Source organism: Diceros bicornis, chromosome 39, assembly GCF_020826845.1.
Source record: "Diceros bicornis minor isolate mBicDic1 chromosome 39, mDicBic1.mat.cur, whole genome shotgun sequence".
Lineage (NCBI taxonomy): Eukaryota > Metazoa > Chordata > Mammalia > Perissodactyla > Rhinocerotidae > Diceros > Diceros bicornis.
The window spans coordinates 9,337,884-9,364,604 of NC_080778.1; the positions used below are offsets into that span (position 1 = coordinate 9,337,884).

General features: G+C 40.1%; 1 protein-coding gene across 8 annotated transcripts in view; it reads right to left on the minus strand.

Moving 5' to 3' along the window:
• Positions 1-2,422: 2,422 nt before the first annotated feature.
• The window catches only part of MAP3K4 (mitogen-activated protein kinase kinase kinase 4), a 151,826-nt gene continuing 127,527 nt past the window's right edge, over positions 2,423-26,721 (minus strand). For 2 of the 8 annotated variants that reach the window (XM_058534035.1, XM_058534034.1), the window contains exons 15-27: positions 26,379-26,457; positions 21,891-21,987; positions 20,945-21,106; positions 17,438-17,538; positions 16,657-16,737; positions 13,336-13,527; positions 12,345-12,415; positions 11,183-11,299; positions 10,138-10,297; positions 7,802-7,924; positions 7,067-7,173; positions 4,995-5,174; positions 2,423-3,441 (exon numbers count right to left, since the gene is read on the minus strand). In XM_058534035.1, coding sequence (XP_058390018.1) covers positions 3,421-3,441; positions 4,995-5,174; positions 7,067-7,173; positions 7,802-7,924; positions 10,138-10,297; positions 11,183-11,299; positions 12,345-12,415; positions 13,336-13,527; positions 16,657-16,737; positions 17,438-17,538; positions 20,945-21,106; positions 21,891-21,987; positions 26,379-26,457 — 1,491 coding nt within the window. In that variant the 3' untranslated portion in view covers positions 2,423-3,420. Of the gene's footprint in view, positions 3,442-4,994; positions 5,175-7,066; positions 7,174-7,801; positions 7,925-10,137; positions 10,298-11,001; positions 11,093-11,182; positions 11,300-12,344; positions 12,416-13,335; positions 13,528-16,656; positions 16,738-17,437; positions 17,539-20,944; positions 21,107-21,890; positions 21,988-26,378; positions 26,458-26,721 lie in introns of those variants that run through there. The other 6 variants (XM_058534036.1, XM_058534037.1, XM_058534038.1 and 3 more) reach the window with 6 other exon arrangements.

Here is a 26,721-nt window from a genome sequence, read left to right on the forward strand (position 1 = left end):
ACCAGATTAATAAAGGACAAACACCATATGGTCATCTTAATAATTTCAGAAAGAGCATTTGACAAAATTGAACACCTAGTCATGATAAAAACTCTCAACAAACCAGGAATAGAAGGAAATGTCTTCAACCAGATAAAGGGCATTTATGAAAAATTCACAACCAACACCATAGTTAATGGTGAAAGAATGAATGATTCCACCTAAGATCAAAACGGTGACAAGGATGTCATTCCCACCACTGTTATTTAACATTGTACTGGACAGAGGATCTAGCCAGGGCAATTAGGCAAGAAAAAGAAATAGAAGGCATCAGATTGTAAAGGAAGAAGTAACACTGTCTTTATTCATGGACAATATGATTTTATATGTAGAAAACTCTATGGAATCTAAAAAACAACTACTAGAGCTATTAAACGAGTTCAGCAAGGCCACAGGATAAAAAAAATCAATATACAAAAATCAACTGTATTGATATATACTAGCAATGAACAATCTTAAAATAAAATTGAAAAAGAATAAATAGAAATAAACTTACTTTCAAGAATTGTACACTGAAAATTATAAAGCGCTGCTGAGGGAAATTAAAGATCCAAATAAATGGAGAGATACCCTGTGTTCACAGATTGGAAAACTTAATATTGTTAAGATAATAACAGTCCTCATGCTGTTCTATAGATTCAATGCAATCTCTATCAAAATCCCAGCTGGGTTTTTTTTGGCAGAAATTGGCAAGCTGATCCTAAAATTCATAGGGAAATACAAATGACCCAGAATAGCCAACACTTGCTAGCCAAATCTTGAAAAATGAGAATGAAGTTGGAGAACTCACACTTCCGAACTTGAAAACTTACCACAAAGCTACATTAATCAAGACAGTGTGGCAGTGCATAAGACAGAGATTAATGGAATAGAACTTAAAGTCCGGAAATAAAATCTTAGATTTATGGTCAACTGACTTCAACAAGGATGCCAAGACAATTCAACGGAGAAAGAATAGTCTTTTCAACAAATGATGCTGGGTCAAATAAATATCCATATGCAAAAGGATGAATATGAACTTTTATCTGATCTTATACACAAAAATTAACTAAAAATAGACGATAGACTTAAACATGAGCTAAACCTATACAACACTTAAAAGAAAACATAGGTGGTAAATCTTCACGACCTTAGATCAAGTCATGATTTCTTAGATATGATATCAAGAGCACATGCAATAAAGAATAAGCTGATAAACTGGATTGCAAAATTAAAAACTTTTGTGCTTCAAAAAGACACCATTAAAAAACCAAAAAGACAAGCCACAGACTGGGGGAAAAACATTTGCAAATCATATATCTGGTAAACGACTTGTATCCAGAATATACAAAATCTCTCACAACTCAATAAGAAGACAAATAACCCAATTTAAAAACGGGCAAAAGATTCAAACAGACATCTCACCAAAGAAGAGATACAAAAGGCCAACATGCACAGGCAGAAATGCTCACCATCATTAGGGAAATGCCGATCAAAACCACAATGACATTCCCCTTCACATACACTAGAATGGCTATTATCAAAAAGAAAGACAACATCAAGAATTGGCGAGGGTATGGAGAAGCTAGAACCCTCATACATTACTGGTGGGAATGTAAGATAGTGTAGCCACTTTGGAAACAGTTTGGCAGTTTCTTAAAATATTGAACATGGATTTACCATATGACCCGGTAGTTCCACTCCCAAGACAAATGGAAACACATATCCACACACAGACTTGTATGCGTATGTTCAGAGCAACATTCTTCACTATAAACCAAAAAGTGGAACTAGTAAATGAGTAAATAAAACATGTGGCATATCCATACAACAGAACAGTATTCAGCAATAAAAAAGAATGAAGTACTGATACATGCTACAACATGATAAACCTCAGAAATATCATGCTAAGTGGAACAAGCCAGACACAAAAGACCACATATTGTAAAAATTCTATTTATATGAAATGTCCAGACTAGGCAAATCTATAGAGGCAGGAAGTGGCTTGGTGGTTGCCTAAGGCTGGCGGTAGGAGTGGAGAGTGACTGCAAACGGACATGAGGTTTCTTTTTGGGCTGATGGAATTATTCTAAGATGGATTGTGACGAGGGCTGTACAACTATGTGACTATACTAAAAATCATTGAACTGTACACTTCAAATATTATGAAAATTATACCTAAAAAAGCTGTTAAAAAACTGAAATTAAAAAAATCTAAGTTTTTGTATAAATCCTTCTGTGATGCCAGCACTCTCTGGACATTCATTTCTTGACTTAGGGGATCTCCAACCCTGGAGGGAAGGTGAATACAGAACCCACTTGAGCAATTCCTCGCCCAGAGTCAGCTGCTATGTGTAAGCAATAAGTCCATGATCTTCTAAAAAGATTTCAAGAAGCTTTAAGGTCAATCTTTTAAAAAAATTTAATAGCAAAAAGAAATAAAAGAACACCATCAATGACATATAATTTGGGCTATTTTAGAAAACTAACTGCTGAAATATTTACATTCTGAAAAAGACGCTTTCTTGTCAAGAGACTATTCAGCAGTATTTATATCCACCTAGTCCCTATACATCTTGGTTTAAAAATAAACTGAACCCCCAACATGTGATAACAAGGCTTAAACTTTTATCTGTTGTAAACTTGCTGGTTAATATAAAATAATTTAAACGGCCCTCTGACATCCTTAGTGTTGTTTCATTTAGCTCTTTCAGCGAGGAGACCCTAGACCCTGAGGGAACTCCTAATCCAGGGCCCACCCTTAGCATACTGGATTCTGCCCCTTCTGTTGAGGAACACATGAATGGAAATGACGGACTTCTGTATCAGATAATGTGTTGGCTCTGAAGCTGATAACCATTAAAAGACAATATAACTGAGCTTTCCTAAAATAAACCATTTATTGAAAAAAGAACCTTTTTCTTAAATTTCATTAATCAGCCTTTTGCATAACAAACCTGCGGCTTGCCAACAACAACAAAAGGTAAGGTTTCACAGTCAGTGCACTCGACAAACAGGAGATTAACAACAAGGCCCAGGACGCCAGATAACACTACAACTGTTTTTGAACCTAAGAAGGTCAAAAATACTACACTGATGTCACGGTCTCAGTCACGTGAGAAACAGAGGTGACAGAGGCGATGGTCTGTGTACAGTAGTAATGGCACTTAACATGCAGCTTCTTTACCTCGTGGACACCGTCACTCAGGAGGGCCCCGTGCCACATCAAACAAACAGGAGCAGCAGAAGAAGTGACGCTTGTCACCTGTGCAGTCTTCAGTCTTGGAAAGTTAGAAAGGCTTACACTGCTTCTCAGCACAGTCTTTATGTAAATATTACATACAGTAGTGATTAAGAGAATTTTCCGAGTACACACACTACTAGGCCACAGACTGATCAGCTTCATTCTTCATCTGTGCAAACCTGTGAGGAAGGCAGGAGAGAGCTGAACCCTATTCATGCTCCGTGTAAAACGTACAGGCAAGTCACAATCAATGCATCTTGCTGGCCCCAGCACTGTGCCTGGCACAGAGGGAGGCTTAGTCGGTGCAATGAATAACGTGAGTGCCAAGTCACTGCTCTATGAACTGACTGAAGGCATTTTTAAGAGCATATCTGTACAATATCAAGTCAATATAAACTGCTTATACTTCATAACAAAGAAATACATTTTTATTTAATTACAAGTCTCTAAATATCTACATAGCAAATCAGGCTACTGATTCCTTGATTTCATTCACCGAGGAATAATGTCACACCCCACTCTTTTGCACCTTCCTTTCCTTTATCAGGCGCTCCTCTCCAGGGCTCTTTAAATGTTTTCTCCAGGGTTCCATTCTCATTCCATTTCTCCTCTAAACACTCTCCCAGCAACATTTCTGTCTCCCTAATCTGTGTGCTACCCCAATTCTCTCTTGAATGCCAGCCCAAAATATCCAAATTCCGATCTGAAATCCCCAAGCAGACGTTCCAAACACACCTCAAATGTAATCTATTATAAAGGAAACCATCATCTCCCTGACCCAACCCTCAACCAGCTGCCCTCTTCACCTGTCTTGGCAAATGGACTCTGTAACCTGGGGACACAAGCCAGAAGCCTGAGAGCCATTCTAGACTCCTCCCCTCACTCACCTTTCACATCCAATCAGTTACTCAGTCATGGCCATTTAAACTCCTAAATATCACTGAAAACTCACCTCTGCCCTCCACTCCCAACCCATTAGCCACATCAGCAGCTTCCTAAGTAGTCTCTTGCCTCCAGAGCGATCGTTCTAAAACACTATTTAATCCTGGCATGCTTACGATAAAACTGAAATTACTTCACATGGCTCCTGCTTACTTTCCCAGCCTTATCTTTAGCCATTTCCCACATCCTTTGCTCCACTGGTATCTACTTATGCACAGTTCTCCTTGATTGTTTTACCCTCTAAGTAGTGAGCCTTTCCACGTTTCTTCCATTCTGTCTGCCATACCCCTACCCTCATCCCTAACCTGGCGAAACTCTCCCAAACAGCTCAGGCATCTTGCTCTAGAAAAAGCAGTATCTGGGATTACCTGACGGGATTAAATTCCTCTTCTCGATGACCCTACAACATGCCATACATACCATTATCACAACTTTTAACACAATGCTTAGTCATTACTAATCCTGTCTCTACTCTCTTGGTAGAGATTAGTCATTACTAACCCTGTACTTAAGGAGACTACACACTCTCAAGAGGGAAAACTATGTCTTTCATCCAGTCTCATTTAAAATGCACCTCAAACACACCACCAGAATGGATCAAGCAGGAGAACCTTAATAAACATTTTCCAAAAGAAAAAACATATACAAAATTCCCTGGCATAATGCATTAGTTCCTTTCCATTTCAGATAGAGATATTTATATTTAAGTTTCCAAATTTCCTTAAGTGTCAGATGCAAACAGAACTCAAATATTCAAACATGGAGAAGACTACAGAGTAGTCTGCCAAACCTTGACAAAGGAATGGTCGAGGAGCTGGCTGGCTGTCCACCTCATCCTGGGCTCACTTTCAAGGCAGTGAGAAAGGAAGTCCTTTCCTTCTGGGCTTAATCTTTCAGGGATTGGTGGCTTATGCCCCATTCCCACTTTATACATAATCTGAAAGTTGTGCTCATATTCATGCCAAGGCCTCTAAAAAAAGAGAAAAAAAAATCAGGTTTTAACACTATATGGCCACAAAAAACCACAACTGCTCAATCGCGTTCCAGGCATCTCAATACTAATATATATCAGGGGCCAGCAAACTTTCACTTAAAAAGGGCAAACAGTAAATATTTTAGGCTTGTGGGCCATATGATCACCATCACTACTATTTAATTCCCCCACTGAAGTGTGAAAGCAGCCTTAGACAGTATATAAATGAACAGGTGTGACTGTGTGCCAATAGAACTTTATTTACAAAACCAGCTGGTCGGCACAGTCTGCCTACCCCATTGGGATGTTCTATTAGTCCAGCGTTATCTAGACGCCATCATCATGCAAATAAAAAATGTAATATATAAAATGATACGAAAATGTCAATAAAACATATAAAATTCAACAGTTATCTATCTTATAGGGACGTTTAATAAGCGACCTTGTTGAATAATGAACATCAAATTCTATTAGTATGAAGCTTAAATTATTTTATTACGATTACAGTAAAAATGAGATTCAGGGGGGAAAGAACTAAGTTTGTATGGCATTCTAATTTGTGTACTCCTTTTTAGTCATTGTGATATGTATTGTTCAGTGTGAGAGCTTGTTCCTTCTCTGATGTATGGCTTGACTAAAATAACAGATACCATGGGCATCCTTCTATGTTAATGCTAATAGAAATAATATTAGCTAATATTTATTAAGCATTTATTATGTGTGATCTTTTTCAGCAGCTGCAAGGTATAGCTGTACAATTTAATTTCCTACTAATCACACTTAAGAGGTTTCTAACTTTTTTGCTTTATAAATGATACTCCAGACATACACACTGTACCTTTATATATTTGTATAACTGTTCATTAATAGTATCTTTATCAGAAGATCAAGTTTCAGAATTTTCAGATACTATATCATACAGAACAGTTTCACTGCCCCTAAAAGTCCTTGTGCTTTACCTATTCATCCTTCCCTGTCTCTCCCCAAGGCCCAGGTAACCACTGATCTTTCACCACCTCTATAGTTTTGTCTTTTCCAGAATGTCATAGAGCTGGAAATCATACAGTATGTGGCATTTTCAGATTGGCTTCTTTCACTAGCAATATGCTTTTAAAGTCCCTCCATGTCATTTTATAGCTCAATAGCTCATTTCTCTCTCTTTTTTTTTTTTGAGGAAGATCAGCCCTGAGCTTACATCCATGCCAATCCTCCTCTTTTTGCTGAGGAAGACTGGCCCTGGGCTAACGTCTATTGCAATCCTCCTCCTTTTTTTTTTTCCCCTTTTTCTCCCCAAAGCCCCAGTAGATAGTTGTATGTCATAGCTGCACATCCTGCTAGTTGCTGTATGTGGAACAACGCCTCAGCGTGGCCGGAGAAGCAGTGCGCGCACACTTAACCGCTAAGCCACGGGGCCGGCCCCAATAGCTCATTTCTTATTGCTGCACAATATTCCGTGGTATGGATTCCCACAGTCTGTTTATCCATTTACCTATTGAAGGATACTGTGGTTGCTTCCAAGTTTTGGCAATTATGAATAAAGCTGACATAGAGGCATTCATGTGCCAGTCGTTGTATAGATATGTAAGTTTTCAACTTCACGTTTCTTTTTGTAGCAGCCCGCTTCTCTGTGTTTTAATCAGAGCTTTATGCTTTTTTATTCCTCATAAGAGTTCTCTTAAGTCATATATCTTATAAATTTGGTTCTTAGTTTGTCACTTGTGTTAACTTATGGAATTGTTTGACAGGTCACATTCTTAATCTCTAGTCATATTCTCTATTTAGCAGAAAATGTGTCCACAGTATTTATAATGACAATAAAACCACAACCACTGCTCTGTTCATGTAAAGTGCCCTCCAAAGTTTCTCCTCCAGGTGTGGGGTCTGCTTACCTTGCCCGTCACCATCTCTATGACAACGCACCCCAGACTCCAGATGTCAGCTGCACGCCCATGACCTTCTCCTTTCGCACGGGTGATGACTTCCGGAGCCATGTATGCTTTAAAGGTCACAGATATGGTGATAAGAATGGGTTATAAACACAACACCTGGTATTAATAGAGCCAAGCAATAACCGATATTGTGTAATATTCTACAAAGAAGAAATAACTAATTTGTTGAGGGGGGAAACTTTCTCCAAATTACATAATAGGAAATATGGAAACCTGAAAATAGATATTTCAAATCAATTTTCTGAAAGGACATTTTACCGTCTGTCTATAAGAAAACTTTTGAGTGTGCAAATCTTGAGATAAATTGTATTTACAATGAAAATATGAAATTTAACCTACAAAGGAGGACGTAAAATTTTATGACACAAAACAATCAAAACAAATAATTACCATTTAAACATAATGTTGTTTCAGCTAGAATAGTTTTAATAAACCCAACGTGAACAACAAAGTTTTTCTGAGAAGAAAAAAAGGCTTTTCCTCCCTCCTTTAAACTTCCCAGTCTGACAAGTGCACTCAGGCGGAAGCCTCAGCGCCCGCGGGCGTGGTCCTTCGTGGTCAGAAACGCTTACCTGCTCCCCAGCTCTCTGCTGACAAGAGAGCTGAGGGGAAAGCCTGGTTACCAAGCACACAGTAACAAGTCACAGCACTAAGACAAACCAAGTCAGTCCCCACCTGCTGTCCCCAGCGTGCTATTCACTTCCCCAGGCATGGTCTGTGCATTGTTTTTAAGCTTCACTGAGCATCCGAAATCTCCCAGTTTGATTAGTCCAGATGAGGTAAGGAAGATATTGGCACCTAACAGAAATAAGCAGTCTTTAGCCTCTGAGACACAAAGCGGGGATTTTAAAGCTTACGTGGTAACCTAAACTACCAGGAACTTGATTCACAAACTAAATAATGTAAAGGTTTATGAAACTTTACTTACAAAGCCTTATTCACAAACATTAATACAAAGCTTTAATATCAGTGTAGATACTCTGATCAATACATTCTGAACTGAAATACATGCATAAATTCTAATATTAAAAACCCACAGAGGGGCCGGCCCCGTGGCATAGTGGCTAAGTGCACGCGCTCTGCTACTGGTGGCCCGGGTTCGGATCCCGGGCGCGCACCGACACACCGCTTGTCCGGCCATGCTGAGGCGGCGTCCTACATAAAGCAACTAGAAGGATGTGCAACTATGACATACAACTATCTACGGGGCTTTGGGGAGAAAAAGGGAAAAAAAGGAGGAGGATTGACAATAGATGTTAGCTCAGGGCCAGTCTTACTCAGCAAAAAGAGGAGGATTGGCGTGGATATTAGCTCAGGGCTGATATTCCTCACCAAAAAAAAAAAAAAAAACTCACAGAGATACTTAAAAGAAATTATATATAAAACACAAATGCTGTGGTGACAGTTCCTGAAAATTAGAGTTGTATATAATTAGAGGCTCCTGTAGCTGAAGCAACATGGAGATAAAAACTGGCACCCACTGCTGTTCTTTAGAGTTGTATCTGAGGCCACCACTGGGCTTATTTTAGACTGTGACCAAAAAGAATGTTCTGTAATTGTCTCATATTTCTACAAGCAACATACACGTCTAATTTGTACTCTAGTTGGAATTTGGGGTTACTGCTCATTTCTCAGGGCAGCTCTGCCTTTTGCTACAGGCGATAAGATATTAACACTCCAACTGAGCCACACATCTCTGGCATTATGTGTCCTATGGTACTTCCTCCAAAAAGCAATACACAGCCACTCAGGTTAGATAACTAGCCATATGACACTGAAGTCAAACAGTTAAGCCTCATAGCTTGCGTACTCCCACTGTAGATGGTCCCCACAGGGGACTACATAGTGCTCACTTCATTATTCTGCAGTTAATCCATGTGTGCACATTCTTAGCCATGCTGAATTATAAAGAATATCACAAGGACACAAGTGAACAGACTTGATTCAAGGACTCTCAGGGATTCTCTTTACGGCCATGGCCAATGACATGAAGGTACCATTTCATGACAGCAGACAGAGAACTGAGTATGGTATTTGGGGCAAAACAACTGGAAACAGGCAATGCCATGGCCTGACAAAAAGCCAATTAAGCAAATGCCCAGAATGATCTCAGAGAGCAAAGCAATGTGATGGACAGGCCGGCAGACAACAAGACTGGAGTATGCTGGGAATTCAGGGTGAGCCACCTCAGAGCGCACGGACAATTCTGACACTCAGACCAAAGCAGGCTCTGGTGTAATCCGGCCCCTCCACTGGGTCTAGTGGGGTCAGAAGTCAGACCAATTCTAGAGGGAACGTGTTTAGGCAGGCCTCAGACTAGGTGACAGAATGGAATCCTTTAGTCTAGGGCTGATTAGAGACAAAAATAATTTGTCACTTTAATTATCCCCAAGACTCCCAAATACAAAGGTAAGGGGCATGGCATGTTAAACACAAGAGAGACAGTTCTGAGAGAGCAGCATGGCTATTCCCCTCACACCAGAAGGGAAACCACTTGTCAGCAATCAGCCCGACCAAGTCAATCTTCAGCAGAACTCTACAATGGAGGAGGCTGGGGTAAATAAACCCTATCCTTGTCTCACAAGAACATAGCTGCACATCATGAATTACACTGGCATCTCTGATTCACTGTCACTTTACACATTCAAAACATTCATATGTAAATACACAAGGGTCCTGACATCAGGAAAAGGATGCTCTGATCACAAATGCCTAGTAAATATACATGGTTGGCCAAATCAGCCTATAAAATAGCAAATTTCATTTCTGGGAAACAGACTTCACTAAAAGCAGTGTTGAACAGAAAGAGCAGACTTACTCATAGATGGAGATGTATGTTCTACTTAGTTTCTTAATATGGGGCTTCTATCAAAGAATATTTACAGTAGAGGGATTTCTTTCTAGAGAAGTGATGTGCAGGAGTGGGAACAAGCATCTTGCAAGCACCTGCTATGTATCAGACAACCAGATGACTCTCAGGCCCACGGCAGCTAGGCGAATGTGGGAATTACCTTTAATGTCACGGTGAACTATGCCATGCTCATGGAGGACATTGATTGCAATGGTGATCTGCTTTGAATACAGCCTAATGACATGCTCCTGAAGTCCCAGCCTTGACACCTCTTCTAATGTACCCTCGTCACAGTACTCCATGAAGATGTACATTTCTTCCTGTAGGAGGAATAAAACACAGCCTTGTGTTTACATGTACACTAAGTGAAGAATCTGGAAAACTTCACAGGCCACGCCCCAGAGGAATCTTCTTTCTAATGGTATGCTACACTTGTCATCCTGAACACTGAATTTGTCTTTTAACAGTCATTTCTAACTCCTCTATAGCGGTGTCTGCCTGCCTCCTCTGTCTGGAATTATATAGCTAGGTGGGGTAAGAGCATCTCCTCCAAATCACAGGTGATAAAATGTCTATAATCCTCCAGCTATATAATCTCAGACAGGGACCAACAGGGCTGTCCCTATAAATATATTATTAAGTACTGAAACACATCCTTTTCAAATATGAATTTATTTGTGAAAACATTGAAAATCACCAACATCCAATTTCCCTGGAAGCTCGTATTCCACCAAGATACTCCAAGTTATCCTCTTTCCCTCCATGTGTTTATTTCTAAACACAAGAGGGAAAATGAAATGTGAGGTTTTAATTTTCTCTCATTTCACAATGGCTCCTTAAATACATATAAAAGGAAAATCAGTAATACTTAACAGTGTATTCAATAGTGGTTCAGGAAAAAGTAGAAGGAAAATAAAAGGTAACGAGAAGCTGTGTAAGGGGCATTTTAGAAGACTCCTCTGCTTGGCAGGATGGGTTTCAGTGCTTTATAATGCCGGGTTAATGACTACAGTCTACAACTTACATTTTAGGAAGAACTCCTCTAGTTTCAGAGAGAAGGCAGAAATGATGTAACTCATGGAGATTTCCTGACAATTAGGCAAAGTTACTGTGCTCTGAAATGAGAAGACCTGTGATGTAGAACAGGACTCCATTTGTACCCTCACTGATTCCTCACACAAACCGTGGGATTAAAGCTGGCTTACTCTATGAAGCTCCACACCAAAATACCGAACCAGATTGGGGTGTTTGATGCCCTCGAATATTTTCAATTCATCAGCAGTTTCCTTGATAGTTTTATGGTCGTTAGGTTGAAAGCGAATCTGTAAAAGGAAAACAGTTGATTACTGTTGCTACTGTCACAAACTAGAAACACGACAACTTTAAATATGAGGGCTGTAAAGCTGTCTCCTGACACTTTCACCGTCCAGACCCACAGGACTATGGTCAGTGTTGTTTGTGACTTTACTTCCAGACTTTCGTTCCTTTGTTGTTCCAAATGAATTCTGCTTTAGAATATTTGGTGAGATAACAGCTAATGGGATATTTTCAAAACTGCAAACTGAATTAATAAAAACATTAAACATATAGTAAGCAATCTCAGGTATTTAGGCTCCGGACAAGATAAAAAGATGAGCTACAATTCTGCCCTTAAGCATTTGCACCCCAGCTGGAACAAGGTTATAAGAGCAGTGTGGGTACGTGCCGGGCGGGCAGATGAAGACACGCTGCAGGAGGTCAGGAGAGGGAGTGACTGGCAGGGACAGGAGCTGCGCGTGCTGGCCGCGCGCAGAGCCACTCGGGACACAGCGGCCACAGCAGCTCCAGCCTCATCCTCCACTGCGCCTCCGCTTCTGAGTCACGGGCGTCTCCTTGTAGTGACAAGTCTGTCTCCCTGCCGTGGCCTTCCTCAGGTGTTCCCTGCTCTTCCCGTTCTACTTCCAGCTTTAAATGCTGCTCTCTTCTGAAGCTTATCACGAATGTTATCTTATGTCCCCAAAATCCCCCCTGTAAGATGCCACTGTTATCACCATCCTCTAAGCTTTCAGCAAACTTTACTTTTGTCTCTCTCTGGATGGCACTTACCATCCCTGTGTGGTGTCAGAATTATTTGTGTTCCTGCTCTTACAACCTCATCTTTACTCTCCTTTACTCTCATATGTCATCTCAGTGTGTCTGCCTGGCTGGTCCCAACGGTATAAATGCTAAAGAGCAGGCCTCAGGCCTAGACGACTCACCAGGGAAGTACTAAAGCCAGTGCATAACTACACACTAAGAGGAACCTCATACATACAAGTTCCTTTACCAAGTCTTTTTCACGCAGACGCTTCAGAAAAAAAGGCCCCCCTAGAGGGACAGACCACTCACCTCCTTCATAGCCATCAGTTCACCAGTGTCGACACTGATGCAGGTGTAGACCTTCCCATACTGCCCTTCCCCTGGGAAGAGGAACAAACACGCTATTCTCAGTCACCAAAGCTAGGCCATTCAGATGTATAACCAGCTTATCAAATTCTGGATCTGTATTTATACAACTATAATTATCTTACTACAGTCTTATTATTCATTCTCTAATAACTGAAGTCGTGAGCAATCTCTTCACTGTCTTACCTGTAAATCTATCAATAGAGTAGAAATGACTTCGGCAAATTCCAGAAGAGGCCTGAGGGAGAGTACTAAGCACCGTGGTGCACACTCCTGAGCCCCTCCAGCCTTGAGGAGGCCTGGGCCGGGACACAGGGGACAGAGCGAGTGCCCAGGAGGAAGCCTGGCCTCTGTCTAGCTGCACATCATTGCTGCCCGTCCAGGAGTGTGTGGGAGTGGATGTTCTACTAACAAAGCTTTGGGACATTAAACTAAGAGGATATATGGTTGAATAAGATTGATAACAATAATACAATTTATAAAGTACTTGATTATTTTCAGTGTTTTCTGCCCTAACTGATAGCTCCACGGAAACTTCAGGTTTCCAGAGGCTCAGAGTCCTGTATTACAACTGTGTTTGCCTCTTCAGTCCTAAATGCTCAACAGACGAATGCAATTAAATGGGAGAAGGATCTGAAACATAATCGGGCTCCTTCTCTCTTCACTGTCAACCTCTGGAGTTATCAAGTAAAACTATCCAATTTAATGAACCATGCAAGAATCTCTTTCTAAAATCTCATTTTGTATTGCTCTTTGAATACATTTTAAAAATGAAACAAAAACACAGAACCCTCTGCAAAAGAGACAATATATATTTGCTATGTCTTTAAGAGAGAGGGACCAACTACATAAGATTTAACCTAAAGAAGCTGCTAGTTAAATTTGCTATTTCTAACAGAGACAACCTTTGGGTCACACTCCTTAGACTCCTTACCAATTTTGTTTCCTCTTTGCCACTTGAAGGTCACCTTCCTCAAGCCAACGTGCATAACATTATCATAAGACTTTGGAGTGTCACAAACTTGACCAATGATATTCTTTCTCCTCATTTCTCGATACCTCTTTTCTTCAAACAATCGGACTGACTTCTGGATCGCTTCTATGGGTCCTTGTTTAGAAGCAGTATCTGCAGGGAGAATCGCAAACTCAGTTCTCTCAATCATTATCATCAAGTCAATTTCCAGCAAATAATAACAAAGACAGAGCAATATACATTATTAGCACTCCATCAGAGCAAGGCTTGTCATTACCTATTCACATACAGTCCATCAAAATCTAACAACTACAGAGTATACCATCCACTGTGTAAATACACACCTAAAACATAAGCTAGTCAGACAACATGGATGACCTCCTCTCCCGAGACTGTGGGCGAGACTGCTGCAGTAGCCACCCACCTGCCTCTAGTTTCTCCTCTCTCCAACCCACTCTCGTTGGCCAGAATTACCTTACTAAAACATAAAATCTGGGGGCCGGCCACGTGGCTTAGTGGTTAGGTGCACACGCTCCACTACTGGCGGCCCGGGTTCGGATCTCAGGCGCGCACCAACGCACCGCGTCTCCAGCCATGCTGAGGCGGCATCCCACATACAGCAACTAGAAAGGATGTGCAACTATGACATACAACTATCTACTGGCGCCTTGGGGAGAAAAAAGCAATAAATAAAAAAAAAAATTGAATTAAAAAAAAAAAAAAACATAAAATCTGACGATGTTACTTTCCTACGTAAATTTATTTCATGGTTCATCACAACCTGTTTACCAAAAATCCAAAGCCCTTCATGTGGGATTCAAGGTCTTGCATAATTTGGATCTAGTTTATCTTTCCTGGTTCATTTCTTTAAGCCATTCCCTTTTTCTTTTCCTATCACAGGCTCTGGACTAGCAAACTGAAAAACGCTATGGAACACACTGAACCGTTTCTCACTTCCATGCCTCTGTTCACGCTTTCCTGTCTGCCTAAAATGTTGTCTTCTCAGCACAGTGCCTGACAAGTAACTCTTACCACAGCTCAGCAGAAATACCACACCTCTTCTAGGAAGCCACCTCTGATGAGAGGGGAATGAACTTGTCCCTTCTCTGGGAAGACCTGAGAGTAAGGGCTCTGGAATCAGAATGCCCAGAATAAAATCCAGGCCTCACCATTTTCTAGATGTTTCACAATGAGCAAGTTAATTGACTTCTTCATATATCAAATTCCTAATCTGTGAAATGAAGGTAATAATACCTAATTCACAGAGTTACTGAGAGGACTTAATAAAATCACGCATGTAAAGCATTTAGCCCAGTGCCTGGAACACAGGAATACTCGATAAATTTTTGCCACTGTTATTATTATTCCTTATTTTCCCCATTCAGTTCTATATCTCTATTTTTTCAACTCGTTTTACCATGATTTACAGTAAGAACAGATATCTAAAACAACAGTTTCATGAAACTATTACTCTTACTACATGTGATTTGGACTCCATCCTATTTTTTTTTAATGCTGATTTTACAACCCACTAATAGGTCACAACCCATAACTTGAAAAGCACTGCTTTATACACGTCTCTATTATAGTACGTCTCATACTGTATCCTAACTAGCTAAGAGCCTGGATTTTCTGACAAAGAGATCATTGAGGACGGGGATGACTGTAAGGTTAATTGGAGAAGAGAAATTCCCAGAGATTTATAATATTCTAATTACAGTTTCTTACTACAATCTTTTCTTAAAAACATGGATCCTTGTTTCCTTTACCTCAATATATGACACATCAAGTCTACTCGGCATTGAACAAGATTTCACAGCTGTGAGGCCACGGACTCCACTGTCAAATATTTCTGGGAAAGGCTTCTTTTTCTTCACAGTAAAAATTTCTCAAGGTTTCTCAGTCTTTAATAAGTCAATGTGAACTGTAACTCTCGCAAGAGTTCCCAAGTTTACTTGACCACAAAGTATTTATTTTGAAAATCATCGCAAAGACCTGGTATCCATGGGAACTACTGGTTATATGTGAGCCACCGCAGAGACCCTCTTCCCTGTCACCAGGCTCAAGCCAATGAAATCTCCCCTGACCCCAGGCCCTCACACACACCTAACCTGCCCCAAGCCTGTCGAATGTTGCATCACAGCTGTTTCTTGCCTCTATTCCTTTTTCCAAATCCCACTTTAGTCCAGTATCTTATTATTTGATACTGCATTACTGCAATGGTATTCTAACCAATCTCCCCATTTCCTCCCCAGTTCAGGCCAGCAGCTTAACCCACCTCAGTGCCTGCCTTATGCCCACCCTCCCACTCCCGGAACACACCAGCTGCTTAAGCGGCTTCAGGGCTGCCCAGCACCTGGGGGTAAGGCCCTAATCACTGTACCGATCACTGAGACCGGCTGTGACCTGGTCTTCTTTCAATTTCACCTCCATTTACATCGACACTATCCAGTCCAGTCCAGCTGGACTATTCTTTAGTCACTGGGCATCCAGATGTGCTTCTCATTCTGCACTTTCCTCTTGGCCAGATGCAGACCTGTCTTTCCTTCTAGGGCCAGCTCAAGCCTCATCCCTCCATGAAATCCCTCCTGACTGCTCTAGCCCTTGGTGGAGAATTCTTCTTCTGATCAGTCACACACATTTCAAAGGGGTGCTGTGGTAGAAAGAGTTCAGGACTTAGAGACAGATGGAGTGAGTTCTAGTTACAGCTCTGTCATTTACCACCTTGGCCAAATTATTTGGCCTTTCAGAAATTTTTATCATTTATGAAAAGAGAACAAGATCTATTCTGTCTATTGCTCAAGACTGTTGTGCCAAAGAATATGTGCAAGCATTTCACAGATCAAGTGCTAAACCAATAATTTTTCTGTTGTTTATTCTTTTGGTTAATATCGACTGATCACTTACTTTGTTAAGATAAATGCTTTCTCTCAACTACTCAGCATAAAAAATGAAGTTACTCATTTCACAAATATTTGTTCTATTCCTACCATGGACAAAGAATTATGCTAAGGGCCCACCCAAGGTGCCATATAAAATCAACCATCATACTGCTTAAAGAACACAAAGATGAGTAAAACATGTTCCTGATCCAAAGGAGCTTGTAATTTATTATAAAAAATAGGAAATGTACACAAATGGCACATATAGCAAGTGATATCAGAGGTATAAAAGAGAACACAAATATTAATGTAGAAGGTCTAATAATAAATGCATACAGTATATTTTAGCTGCAACTGATTTTATGCTTAAACATTTTAAGTTCAATGTTCTTTTTCTTACCCTTAGTCTGACTGATAAGCGTCCGAAGTTCCCAACTTCTCCGAGTTGAGCCACTTGAATCACCTTTTGGATATGCTGGTTCTGCAGAAAGTATTTTTCACACAAATTAAAACTTATAAAACAAATATGCTTATTTAATTGAGAGAAAGACTGAAATGGTGAGTGGCAATGATTAGTTACCATCAATCTGTCCTTTGTGGTGATTAATTTCATTTTGATGTGAGTATGAGAAGCTGTCTCTACAATGAATTCTAGAAAATTGCACCAAACTAAGAAGTTGTTAATGAGTCACAGGATTTTAACTACATACACTTTCCACAAGTCACAGATAATAGAATCCTGAGCAGAAATTGGATTCTTTGGGGACCGTCCCCCTCAGGAGGTCCTGCCCAGGAGCCCGGCAGTGCTACAGCTCAAGCACCACGCAGTTCCTGGGCAAAGACTCCTAGGTTTGCACTGTAATGAAACTCCAGCATACCATCAACAAACACAGTGTGCCTTTTGTGTTTTTAAAGTGAATAAGAGTGCTTGACGATTAAAATACCAGGAATAATGATTTTTTAAAAAGCAAGAAAAGCAGACCTAGAAAATGCAAATACAGCTAAAAAGGCACCTTTTGAGGCACATATGAAAAACCCAATGGGTTCAGCATTAAATCTTCTCCTAAAGCTCTCTCAATTCTTATTCTTCATTCCATTTAAAAGGCATTAACAACAGAAACTGGTGGACTGAGACAAATGATTGGCTGGTTGAGAATGTAGTTGATACCTTCAACACTCACCATCTCGCTCCTCCGTGGGGCTTGAGTGACGACTCAGAGATCTAAACTGTAATTCAGCTGCTATAGAAGCCAATCGATCATTTTCAGGGACGCTGGAACCCCTGTTTTAATATTTTTAAAAATTGAGCTATCAATTCAATGGAACTCAAAATGCAAGATCTGTGAGATTCTTCTAGAGCAGTGACTCTCAACTAGGGGTGATTTTAACCCCAGGGACATCTGACATCTAGCGGGTAAAGGACAATGCAAAGGACAGCCCCAAACAGAGAATTTTTCACCCAAAATGAATAACGCTGCTACTGAGAAACCCTCCCCTGGAGTTTACAAGGAAAGATATATTTTTATCCTTCCACAGCAAACACCTGAAAACTTCACTGCATAATACTTGTTTTATGTCAAAAACAACAACAAAAACAAAAGCAAAACAGTATTTATTGAAGTGTTATTGATATGTGTGGAAAGCTCCATAATTTAAGCCCAGGGTGGATAAAAATTATTAACCAAATATGGCTAATATTTAAAATTACCATCAAATTATATTTATGTACTTAATTCTATTTAAAGTGCTAAAATCATTACATGAATCAAAAGATTTCAAATCTCTTAGTAAGAAAGTGGACGGGAATACTTAACGATTTCTCAAGCAGTAGCCAAGCAAAAGTGCAGAACAGCAGGAAGCTTAACATATAAAGAACAAAGTTAATCCGCTGCTTTTCCAGAATCAAGTTAAGTGTTCAGCAATACAGAATGAATTTCATAAAGAGTGAAACCCAGAATTAAATAAAGGAAGTTGAAATTATAATTCGAAATCATCCAAAATGAATATGGCATTAGTTTATTAACAAGTTTAGTGTACGTTTTTAAATGAATGATATAATGAAGTATGGTAGCATTTATGCTCTTTTTTATTATACACTGAATAGGTTTAAGGAAACGTGGTCTACTGAACAGATGTTCACAAATTATGAAGCACGCAATGCTTTTTTATTTCTCTAAACTCTCAAATGTAGTATAGTATCTGTTAAGTCTGAAGAAAGGGGGGCATCTTCTACTGGCATGTGGTTCATCAAAAAGTCTTGGCACCACTGCATGGAAAAATCACTGATATTCAAATGAAGGAACACACTCTGCTCCTAAGCTGCGCTGAAGACTGTGGGACCATGGAGAAACCACTTAACACCTCTATTCTCCTGATTTCTCAGAGACAAAATTAATTAATTCACGTCCTCAGAGATTTTTGGCAGGGTAAAAGGCAAGAAAAGATACCTAAATGAAGTGATGTGCTGGTTAATGTTAACAACCAGTTGTGGGGGGTTGGGGAGGGGTTGTAGAGTTCAACAATTTCTGTGGTGTAACAACTGGCTTGGAAAATTCCTGAAAAATTAACAATCAGCTCTTGCAAATCAGTAAGAGGTGGCTCCAACAACCAAAACAATGCAAACATGTTTTATAAACAATGGTAAGATAACTGAAGCTCAGACTATTTCCTAAGTCAAACCAAATCAAACCAAACTATTTATTGGATGCTGTGGAGTAAAGTAAAATTTCACTGTGGTTGATGTATCTCTAAGGCAGGCAAGGGCTGCACACTGTGGGGCTGGGGCAGCCTGCCGACGCCAAAAGTCGTGGCCATCATTCTGCTTCCTTGTAGCACATCCACAAATGCCGGGCTGCACAGAGACTCCAGCTCTCGGGCATGTGCGCTCTATCTCAAACTCCACTACAGAGGGTCATGTAAAGGGGCTGAGGCCCAAGTTAAACTGAGCATGTACAAGGCTCAAATGCAGGAATGAGGCTAACAACCACAGGCTACGCAGCCCTCCCCTGGCTTTATTGTTCTCTGCCTACCGTCTCCTATACACTACCATAAAATAAAGAACACCTTATTCCTTTGTAAAAAATGGCCTTTGAGATGGCATACTATGACGGTAGTAAACTTTCTAAGTATCAAGAATCATTGTCAAGTATGTACAAATTTAAGATGAAGAATACTTACAAAATGCTACTTTGGCTGAAAAACTACTTGTGCAATGCCCAAGACAAAAGGCGTGAAAAGGCCAACTGCAGGTATTTAACTTTTATACTAAAATACGTTTCCTGTACCACACCATCAACTTACAAATGCCTTAAACCACAGTTCGTTAACCTTTAAAAAGTGGGACGTTACTCCCCTTTTCTTAGTTCTGGAGCAATCTCATGTGAACATGGAAGCAGCAAGTGTGGGCGCCAGGCTCCGTGGTTCTGGGTAAGTGTTCTCCTCAAGATGCAGATACGCTGCATCTCAGGGCACGTCACTCCCCTTAACTTTGTACCGCATTTGTAAACGGGAGAGTTTCAGGACCCCTCACAGGGGCATGAAAGCATATGTGGAAATACTAGCCATGAGATGCTCTAAACATAAAAATAAGGAGGGGAAATGGGAATTTGTTCAACGTTAATTGTTAATTTTTTCAGTTGACTACTTAAGCTCTAAGACACTTTGACATTTTTTAGGTTTTAGATGTTTATCACCCAAAATTAGAAATACTAATTATTTTAATGAATGAGAAGAATGGAAATGTTTGTAGAAATTTTAGACTGTTATAAAGTAAGTCTAAAAACATTTTAGTCTACATTAAATTTTAAAGCTATATATCATCTTTCTGCCAACATTATACTAGTATTTTTTCTTAGGAGCAGGATCCAGAGCACTGAGTTCCTTCACCATTTCATCTGTTTTCATCAGATTACCCCCAACCCAAATAGTTTTATTTGACTCTATCACCATCTGTATTAGAAGATGAGAATAGTGACAGTGTCCCTTCTACCAGCCACAAGGGCAGAATTACGAGCAACCAAACGTCCTTTCTCCATTAGTATATGAGTGCTTGATGAAATCCTCTGCCCCCAAAACACAACTAGAATGGGCAAAACTACAACACCCTCCTTACTTATACTAAAGACTTCACCCAAGACACTGACATTTTTCTGGCGCTTGCCAAATGTCTGATAGCTCTCTCCAGTAACGATTTATTCTCTGTATAAGATACAAACCCCATTAACTTACTTTTCCACTATTATAAACTACTTCTAATCAACAACTGTATAAATTAGGAAACGTGGTTAAAAAAGTGATCCTCCTAAAAACACAAATCACTACCTAACAGTATTAACTAGTTTTCCTTAGGACTCCTCAGGAAAGTCACTGTTTGCCAAAATTCCCATGTCCCCTTCTGGCATAGACCAGGTTCTTTCCTCTGATACTCTGAAGAGCTATTACTGGCAGAGACTCTGGTGATTTTGGTAAATATCAGCTCCAAAGAAATGTTAAAAGCAGGCAGACTATCTACTCATGCTGATCAGTGCCAGAGCCCTGGGGCCATGATACCCCACAGAAGGCCCCTGAGCATCACACACACCACGGGAAAGAAGTCCCGACACGTCCTGGGACACATCCTGAAGCTCAAGTGACTGCAGAAGTGCACGTGAGGGGGGCGAGGAGAGACGATGCTGGTGGAGGGAGACTACCTGGTATCATGGGCACTGCTGATGGGTTTGGGCGACGCCGAGTCGCTGCCCGAGGGGCCAGGGCGACCGGCGGTGGCAGCAGCAGCAACAGTAGCAGCAGCAGGGCTGCCGTGGCTCCGGGCGTCGGAAGGCACGCTCCGAGTGCTAAGACGAGAAGAGAAGCTTCAGGAACAGAGATGAGAATGGGCAATGGATTGTCAAATGGTTTGCAATTAAAAATAAAATAGGGTGAGGAAGTGAAAAATCTTTAAAAATATAAAATGCAACTTGATTCAGGTCTAGGTGTGAAAAAGAAAAAAACTAATTTCAAACTAATTATTATTAAAAATAACTGTAGTCCTTTACTAGCAAAAACTATCAAATAAAATTAACTTTTAAAAAGTGATTATACAGGGGAGAGAAGATGCTCACTACCTCAAGACGCAGAAATGCCACCACATTCAGGGTAAGTATTTTGAATGTACTCGAGTTTCTAAGCTCACTTTAGTATTTAAGTTGCTTCGTTGTTACATATACATGTAAAAGTTAAGACTGGAAAGATCACTCCAGTTTTTCCTCCACTTTTAAGCTGATATTTAGTATTGTTTTTCAAATGTTTACTATGCTATGCACACTCAAATTTGTTTCCCTAAGGTCATTTTTCAAAGAAAGACAGACAAAGAATTATTCCAAAGCTGAAAGCATTTAGTAGCTGGAGGTTATAAATAAGCTGAGAAATTAAGTTATCTTGAAAGGTACAAGTCTGTTTTAAATTTGCATGTCTTTTTCTTATGCAACTAAGGCACTGTGGTATGTCTTCAAGATAACGCAAGTAAGAGCTTTTAAAAATGTATGAACAAGAATACAGAAAAAATGTTTAGTTATCAGAGCAAGCATCCAGTAGCTTTCAGAGCATCGGCATGCACATGGAAGAAGAATGCGCAATGCAAATGACTACATGGAATACCTGAATCCCTCTGGTGTTGGGATAATGAGATGTGGGTTCGGAGGATCGCTGTGGCATCTCGGTACCTTCACAGGCCGGGGGCTGTTCCGATGAATAGCTGCCAGGGAAAATGGCAACAAACACAACACGTTACAGGGGTCAGTGAAAACTGCCAAAGCAGGCAATTAAATGGAAATGGATGTGGCTTAATTTTGCTGGTGACCAAAATAAACCTATTTGTGTAAGAAAACCATAATACATGTAAAAATGTTGTGGCAAATGTCACTTTTTAGTTAGATAACACAGTCAAACTTTTCTCCATCGAAAACATTTTTTCAATGCTGGAGTGAAATATACACAATATATGTGAAACAAATGATGTAACCCATTTTAGAGACAGCCTCAATGTGGCTAAGGAGGCATCTCTCTAATAAAAAGGAGTTCTTTATGTTATCTACACTTAAAAAGATTCTGGTCAGTGGTGACACCTCAACAGGTCCTGAGTTGGGGAGGGGTCACTGTCATTTTCCTGAGCACCTGGAGTTTTATTTAACTCTTTTAAACCAAACTAAGAGGATGGGGAACAGTTTAAATTGGTTATTCTTTTTTTCAGAACGTGTTTTCTTTTGTTCTTTTAAATATTCTGGTAGAAGATAAATACGGATAAAATTAAAAACAAAATTTAAAAAGAGACCTTACCTAGTGATTACAAAAATACTGACAATTCTACTTTCCCAAAAGCTAAACACAACTAGTAATGGCTATGTGTTATACAGTCTATGTATGTTTTATTCTAAATATGTTTTATCCTAAATGGAAATACTTCCTTCTTCATGGTTTTTGTTAGTTTGCTTTTAATAATATTACACAGGAAAAGACAAAAGAGAAAATGAAGAGATTGAAGGGAAAACTTGCAAAACAAAAATCAAGCAACTGTCAAAAAGAAATTCAAGCAATTTGTGTCCCTGGTTCATTAGCTCAGCTATTAAAATAACAAATGGAAGAAATTCAATAGTAACAAAGATGGGAAAAAAAAAAGAAAACTTATTTGGTGAAGATGTTGATGTCTTTAATCCAGTAAACATACTGGAAACTACTGAGTCAAAAATTACGACAAAATTTTCCCACGAAGGTATAACATAAAGACACTCTGTTAACGCACACACACAAGTTTAACATTCTTCACGCATGAAACAAAACATTTCTTTTAAGACTATGTATATCTGTTGCAAAATTGTGATACAAAAAAACAAAACCCCAAATGGCCAATACACATAAAGTAGATGTTCAAATCTCACTAGTGGTGAACATTTATCATAGAGATGTTTTTCATGGCAAAACTGACAAAACGGGGGGCCAGACCGGTGGCGCAAGTGGTTAAGTGCGTGCGCTCCGCTGCGGCGGCCCGGGGTTCACCGGTTCAGATCCAGGGCGCACACCGACGCACCGCTTCGCAAGCCATGCTGTGGTGGTGTCCCATATAAAGAGTGGAGGAAGATGGGCATGGATGTTAGCCCAGGGCCAGTCTTCCTCAGCAAAAAAAGAGGAGGATTGGCAGATGTTAGCGCCGGGCTGATCTTCCTCACAAAAAAAAAAAAACAAAAAACTGACAAGACAAATGTCGAGAAGGAAATGGTAGAAAGAACTGTAGTGCAATCATACGGACACAATGCAGCCACTAAGGAGAACGAATTGGATCTACACCTGTTGACATGGAGAAATTTCTATAATTGTCAGACAAGAAAAGCAAGAGATTAATATCCAATGTGATCTAATTTTTTTTTTTTTTTTTTGTGAGGAGATCAGCCCTGAGCTAACATCCGCCAATCCTCCTCTTTTTTTTTTGCTGAGGAAGACGGCCCTGGGCTAACATCGGTGCCTATCTTCCTCCACTTTATATGGGACGCCGCCACAGCATGGCTTACCAAGCAGTGCGTCGGTGCGCGCCCGGGATCCGAACCAGCGAACCCCGGGCCGCCGCAGCGGAGCGCGCGCACTTAACCGCTTGCACCACCGGGCCGGCCCCCAATGTGATCTAATTTTTATACCATAAATGACAGAAAAACCACCAACCCTATATGTGCTAGTGTGGTTATATGAACACAGAGAAAAGTACGCAGAATGTGTTGGTATAATTACATGACTATACAGAAAATGTGGAAGGTTCTATACTAGGTTGTTATTAGCAATGTGGGTAGAGCAGAGGGAGAGGAAGAAAGGAAACAACAACAACAGTTGATGTGCTCTCACTTTCATTAATTTCTCTTGTAAGAACACAAAACCAAATCATGACTCCTGCCTTGCGTAGACTACCAGTTTACAAAATGTTATTACCTTATTGGATCTCATTGGCATCTGATCTTAAGCATTAGAAGGGGAGGCTCACAGATGCTAAATGAGCAGCCCCAGGTCACTCGCCTGTCAGGCAATCTGACTCTCAGGCCAGTGCTGTTTCCACCACCCCAGCGGCTGAGAGCACAAGGACACCTAAGCCTAGAGACAGCACATTAACCTACTGTCCCACCAGCAGTTTAGAGGGGCACAGCGAACAATTAGTGACTCGGCTGTTAGCACTGACTACCTGTGGACTGTGGGAGTATGAGTATTTTTTCCTTTTGCAATATTTTTCTACATTGAGAATTTTTCTACATGTACATCTACATTTTTCTACTTACTTTTTCTACATTGTAATTTTTTTACAACGATTCCTTACGTAATAAAAGATTTTAAAGAAATAATTTTTACTGAACTACTGATCATGTATTCTGAGAGAAATACTTTAAGCGATCAGATGATCAAAGTATTTATGATAGTCTGCTTAATCAAAAGTTTGATAAGAATATGGCATGTTTTATATAAAATGCTCAAATAGTTTTGCAAGCGATAACTTTATTTCATAGCAGCCTTGGGAGAAAAAGAAATATAAGCTGACTGAATTTTACAGATAAAGAAACCAAGCATTAGGGCCGGCCCCGTGGCTTAGCGGTTAAGTGCTTGTGCTCCGCTGCTGGCAGCCCGGGTTCGGATCCCGGGCGCGCACGGACGCACCGCTTCTCCGGCCATGCTGAGGCCGCGTCCCACATACAGCAACTAGAAGGATGTGCAACTATGACGTACAACTATCTACTGGGGCTTTGGGGAAAAAAAATAAATAAAAAAAGAAACCAAGCATTAAAACCTAGCCTACTAAACTTTCTGCAGCTAGCACCCACCCTTTAAGACGTAGCTGCTGTTCAATACATTTACCATTTATGAATTATTTCATTTTGGGTACTTTAAATTGTTTAAAATTTCTAGGTTTTCATTTCTCAATGTTTATTACATATAAATACAGTTCTGCTTTTATTTACTATCTCAAGAAGGAAGACAGCTTTTTTTTTTTTTGAGGAAGATTGGCCCTGAGCTAACATCTGTTGGTAATCTTCCTCCTTTTTTTCTCCCCAAAGCCCCAGTAGAGAGTTGTATGTCACAGCTGTACATCCTTCTAGTGGCTCTACATGGGACGCCGCCTCAGCGCGGCTTGAGGAGCGGTGCGTAGGTCCACGCCCAGGATCCGAACTGCTGAACCCCGGGATGCTGAAGTGGAGCGCACAAGCTTAACCACTACACCACCGGGCCAGCCCCAAGACAGCTTTTTTTGATATATATTTTGTTTTATTTCAACATATACAGTAAAACTGTATATTAACTGTAATTGAAAACTATAATAGAGTATATTGTAGCATAACTTAACAACTTTTTTTTTTACTAAACCTGAATAGGAATTTACTACTTTAGTGGGGAAATGGGTACCTAGGAAAGCTGTGGAGAAGAAAATGAACTCACTCTCCTTCAAAAGGTTGGGGGTGGGGGGCGGCAGAACAATCACACTCACCCACCCGTAACAGGAAAGGCCCTTGCTCTTTAACAGACAACTATCTTTCCAAGTCTTTCCTCCCCAGAAGAAAAGATTTTAAGGGGGAGAACAGAGTGTGTTGGTGCAAAAACAAAAACAAACAAAATTGTAGTTTAACACTGCTGGCAAGCATTGAATACCCCGTAATGGCATTTTAATCTTCCTGTTAGACTTAGAAAGATTACTATGGAGTTCTCTATATACACACCTCATTCTATAACCTTTTTTTATTTATTTATTTTTGCTGGGAAAGATCCACTGTGAGCTAACATCTGTTGCCAATCTTCCTTTCTTTTTTTTCCCCTCCCCAAAGCCCCAGTACGTAGTTTTATATTCTAGTTGTAAGCCCTTCTAGTTCTTCTATGTGAGCCGCTGCCACAGCATGGCAACTGACAGACGAGTGGTGTGCTTCTGTGACCAGGAACTGCCAAAGCAGAGCATGCTGAACTGTAACCACTAGGCCATCATGGCTGGCTTCATTCTATAACTTTCTTTGTCATTGTCCTGACTATTCTGAAAGAACCTCTGTATCATTTTAAATGACTGCAAGCACAAGACTATACGCTCACCCAAACCAGCAGGTTCTAGGAGAAATCCGTTAACTGCTGTCTTACCAAGGTACAAACCTGTAACAGGACTGTGTGGCTTTCCTATTACATGGCCAATGCATTCATTCATCAAGGCCTGTAAACTCTAGAAACCAAAGGAAAAGGGAAAAGAGAAGAGAAAAAATGTATACTCTCTCAGTTATGTAAGTAGCACGAGTTAAAGTTTCAGTGTATTTAAGAAAAAATGCTATCCTTAGTAAATATTTTCAAAGTTAGTTTAAATGGAAACTGGTATAAACATAAATTAAACACACACAATGTACATAATTTAAAATAATATAATACACAATTCCATTTTTATAAGTAAAATCAAATTAGCATTCAACTCCCCATAATGCAATGACGTGCG